This window comes from Nematostella vectensis, chromosome 1 (assembly GCF_932526225.1).
Source record: "Nematostella vectensis chromosome 1, jaNemVect1.1, whole genome shotgun sequence".
Lineage (NCBI taxonomy): Eukaryota > Metazoa > Cnidaria > Anthozoa > Actiniaria > Edwardsiidae > Nematostella > Nematostella vectensis.
This window is the reverse complement of record NC_064034.1, coordinates 6,962,348-6,966,907: the sequence shown is the minus strand read 5'-3', so window position 1 is coordinate 6,966,907 and position 4,560 is coordinate 6,962,348. Positions and strand designations below refer to the sequence as shown.

Sequence of the window (4,560 nt, the reverse complement as noted above, 5' to 3'; positions counted from 1 at the left end):
AGGCTTTTTGTTGTCCTTTTTGTATGCTTTGAGAATGCGAGTACTTAACTTAGTAATCAAATTATTTGAGCATAACAGGTTTTGTTTTGACATTCGTTTTATCTATATTCTTGATTGTGTTGAATAAAATACAATACAACAAAAACTGGAATTCGTCTTTGATAAGACTTCTTCAGGGCAGATTGATTGTGTTGAGATATTTCATAAAGGCTAACCAATATCGTGTTGCATTTGTCAAATACTGCTAAGGAAGACCGTTCTTGTCTTTATATCCTGTGCTCTTAGTCCTAAGAAGATACATATCCTTAGAAGATACATCAGCTTCTTCAACTTACAAGAGAAATTTTCCTTACCGATGATAAAAAACCCTATTTTCAATATGTGTTGTTGTTATTGTCTACATCTTGCATCTCATGTGTTTTTTTTTTTTAAATAGTTGTGGAAAATTAGTTAGATTATAAATGGCTTGATAAAAAGATTGTTTTGAAAGAAATAATAAATAATTGTTTCACTCTTTTATGAACCAGGAACTACCTGAGGGCCAAGATGAATGCTAAAGACTGGAAGACATGAGAATTAAAAATCATGTCTTGAAGAGAACAGTAGGATGTTCTTATTCACTAGTCATTTGATACCCCCACACCCATGGTCCCAGGGAAAGGTGGGGGATTAAACTTAAATAAAAGCCTGTTTCCAAGTTAAGAGTCAAAAACAGTCAAAACCACCACCAATCTTGACATATTCTGGTTAAAAAGTAATCTAAAACCCCACATTAACCCCTGACTTCCCCAGGACCATAAGGGAGGGGGCACAAATGACTAGTTCATTACTATGTGATTCAGCAGTACACACTCATAGGTTTTTTTTAGAACAAGATACTTATATAATATAAAACTAAAAACAAATTTTTGCTTTTTAAATAATAAATTTGTAAAGAAAACAGAACAGAACCACAAGAAAGCGACCAAAAAAAACAATGCAAGGTGAGTTTCAGACAACGATTTGTATTGTCTATTGAGGATATGACAGTTATTAGGCTTTTTGTTGTCCTTTTTGTATGCTTTGAGAATGCGAGTACTTAACTTAGTAATCAAATTATTTGAGCATAACAGGTTTCGTTTTGACATTCGTTTGATCTATATTCTTGATTGTGTTGAATATAATACAATACAACAAAAACTGGAATTCGTCTTTAATAAGACTTCTTCAGGGCAGATTGATTGTGTTGAGATATTTCATAAAGGCTAACCAATATCTTGTTGCATTTGTCAAATACTGCTAAAGGAGACCGTTCTTGTCTTTATATCCTGTGCTCTTAGTCCTAAGAAGATAAATATCCTTAGAAGATACAGCAGCTTCTTCAACTTACAAGAGAAATTTTCCTTACCGAGGATAAAAAAACCCTATTTTCAATATGTATTGTTGTTATTGTCTGCATCTTGCATCTCATGTGTTTATTTTTTTTTCAAATAGTTGTGGAAAATTAGTTAGATTATAAATGGCTTGATAAAAAGATTGTTTTGAAAGGAATAATAAATAATTGTTTTCACTCTTTCATGAACCAGGAACTACCTGAGGGCCAAGATGAATGCTAAAGACTGGAAGGCATGGGAATTAAAAACCATGTCTTGAAGAGAACAGTAGGGAGTTCTTATTCACTAGTCATTTGGTACCCCCACATCCATGGTTCCAGGAAAGGGTGGGGGATTAGACTTTTTTAAAAGCATGTTTCCAAGTTAAGAGTAAAAAACAGTCAATACCACCACCCCTCCTGACATATTATGGTTAAAAAGTGGTCTAAAACCCCACATTAACCCCTGGCTTCCACGGGACCATGAGGGAGGGGGCTCAAATGACTAGTTCATTACAACTATGTGATTCGGCAGTACACACTTAATATGTTTTTTAGAACAAGATATTTACATAATATAAAACTAAAAACAAACTTTTGCTTTTTAAATAATAAATCTGTAAAGAAAACAGTTTTTTATCAACCTAAAGATAATGGGAATATTTTAGGAAAGTACTAAATATAATTATCATATAATTATTATTGTTATATTTTCTTTTCAAACATTTAAAGAAGAGTCATATTTTTTCCTTTTACTTCTCCTACTTCCCCTATATTTATGCAATTGATTCTATTTGCTATTTCCCCTCTACACAAAAAATAAATTAATGAACAAATTTGATTTTTAAATTATAAATTTTGATTTAGTACTTTCACTTATATCTTTTTTTAGGATTTCCTTTTCAAGTCAGTCTCTTTCCCATTACATTTATTTCAGAGGTTTAGTTTTATTTTACTGGAATGGTTGGATCAAGGGTTTCTAAAAACACCAACATATAATGCTTTACTGGATGTATATTTGTAGATGATATTAATTCCCATGAGGATGGGAAATCACCACATGGAAACTTCAGTATTGCATCTCATCTAAAACTGTGTCTGACACTATATGATATCTTTGGAATCCTGTTTAATCCATTATTTGTTCTTTGTAAGGACAAAGCTTGTCAGAATGTAGCTTTACAAATGTACATTAATGGGACTTTTACGAGGGGAAGGGTTTTTTTTAGGACAAGATACTTAAACTATATAACCATGTTCTTTTTCAATAAGAGAATTTGAAGCTATGTTCACATAGCTTGGATAGCATAGGCTTGGCCTCTTTAAAGGCCTGTGGTTGTGGAAGGGTTAAGATAATGGGAAAGGGGAAATGTCAATAAATGCCCTTTCAAATTATTTTCATTATTCTCATATTTTTTTTCACCAAACCTTTCAAGTTGAGTCAATTTCGTTTATTTCTCCTCTCCCGTCAACTATTTTTTTAGTCAATTGATATTCTTTGCTGTTTCCTCTCTACCCCAAACATAGATCAATGGAAGGGTTTAATTTGAAATTAGAAGTTAGCATTTTAGCACTGTCAGTGATGTCTTATGTATTTTTTTAGGGTTTGCTTCCCAAATCAATCTGTTTTTTCTCCATTGCATTCATTTTGGAGTAGGCCAACAACAACAAGGCCACTATATGGTAAAGGGTGGGTGCACCAATATGTAATGCATTGAAGGAGATACATTTGTGGATTTTAATTTCCAGACATTTTTCTGAATATTCAGTCCAATAAAGGAGAGAATCACCACTAAATTGATACCTTCAAATTACAGTATGGCATTTAAACAGTCTAAATATATTTTTTGGAATCTTTGAAATGCTGTTACATCCATGACATATTCTGCACAAGGGCAAAGCTTGTCGGAGTATTGTTTTGATTATAAGAATATTCATAATGGAACTTCTATGGTGGGGAAATAAGAATTTACCATTAGACTCTTGACAACTTTGACAGTCATATTTACACCAGGAATTGTGTTTGTACTGCATACAAACACACTTTGATGTACTGCATAATTTAAATTATTGAATAAGGCCTGGATCAATTTGGTTGGTCCAATAAATTTAAGTAAAGAGCAGGATCCTAGATCCCCAAAAAATACTTCGATCAGTCAATACAAAAGGTGTTCAATGCTGGCTCCGCTTTTAGGCAGTGCCTAAATCTATATATTACTCAAAGAAAACTCACCAAAAAAAGCGGTAGTAGTGGAGGGCTGCCTCTGTTGTTTTCTAATGAGTCTAGATGCCCTCTGTCGCTCACGAGCCCTTTCTCTTTGCCTTTGAGCAAACAAGCTGTCTTCTGCCATCATTGCACGCTGGGCGATGAGTGTTTCTAAGTTTCTCTGCCTTTTACGAGCTCTCTGCTCGTCATTTAGTTCGTACTCCGAGTCCTTTTGCTCTTTCCGGACTCTTTGCTCACTACTTAACCTGTACTCGGAGCTCCTCTGTCTTTTTCGCACTCTTTGCTCCTCGGTGAGTACAAGGTCACGTGCTCTCTTCCGAGCTCTTTGTTCTTCTGTCAATACTCGTGGTCTGCGTGACCTCTCCTCCTCATTATTTCGCTCCACCCCTCTTCTTGGTTCTTCTTCGACTATTATAGATCGAAACGAGATGACATGATCTGAAAATTAGCCCAATGGTATAAAATATACCTAAAAAGTAAACACAAGCGCGCGCAAGACTACCGCCATCTTGTTTTTGGGCGCGAGTTTTAACAAAACCATTGTACAAACAAATTCTTCTCTGTACAATAGAAGTATTTTATTCTTAAAAATAAAATGCTAGTATCGTCTGATAATAAATCCATAAAAAACCTTTCTAACATATACTTAAAAAGGCACTCAGTTCAAAACTTTTTGTTTTTTTAACATAATACCTACTGGATGTAAACATAAAACTATAATAGTTGTGCACTTACCTCTTTTATCACCACGTGAAAGGTAGTCCATGGTCACAGTGGAAATAAAAAAACTTCTCAATATTCAATTTCTTGTTTCGCTTTGCGGGTTTGCGTTGTTCATAAAAGAACTTTGAAGCATAAGTACGGAAGTTTGGGGGCGGTGGTAAAAAATGTTATTTCCAGTTAGACTGGTTATAAACCGGTTATGTCCAGTTTGGTGATTGAGTTAACATCCTCATGACGTCATCGTGATTGACGTGTCAAT

General features: G+C 34.3%; 1 protein-coding gene across 1 annotated transcript; it reads right to left on the bottom strand.

Annotated features, from left to right (window-relative positions):
• Positions 1-3,558: 3,558 nt before the first annotated feature.
• Positions 3,559-4,344, bottom strand: LOC125569493 (RNA-binding protein 25-like). Its single transcript, XM_048730839.1, has 2 exons — positions 4,314-4,344; positions 3,559-4,016 (listed from the first exon to the last, which is right to left on the bottom strand). The coding sequence occupies exons 1-2, from the start codon at positions 4,342-4,344 to the stop codon at positions 3,559-3,561; spliced, it is 489 nt and encodes a 162-aa protein (XP_048586796.1).
• Positions 4,345-4,560: the final 216 nt, after the last annotated feature.

What these genes read in the sequence shown, in the direction of transcription:
- LOC125569493 (XM_048730839.1), bottom strand. Translation starts at nt 4,344, where the DNA reads ATGGACTACCTTTCACGTGGTGATAAAAGAG. An exon ending in TTCACGTGGTGATAAAAGAG is followed by an intron (nt 4,017 to 4,313) that starts GTAAGTGCACAA and finishes GCTAATTTTCAG; the next exon opens with ATCATGTCATCTCGTTTCGA.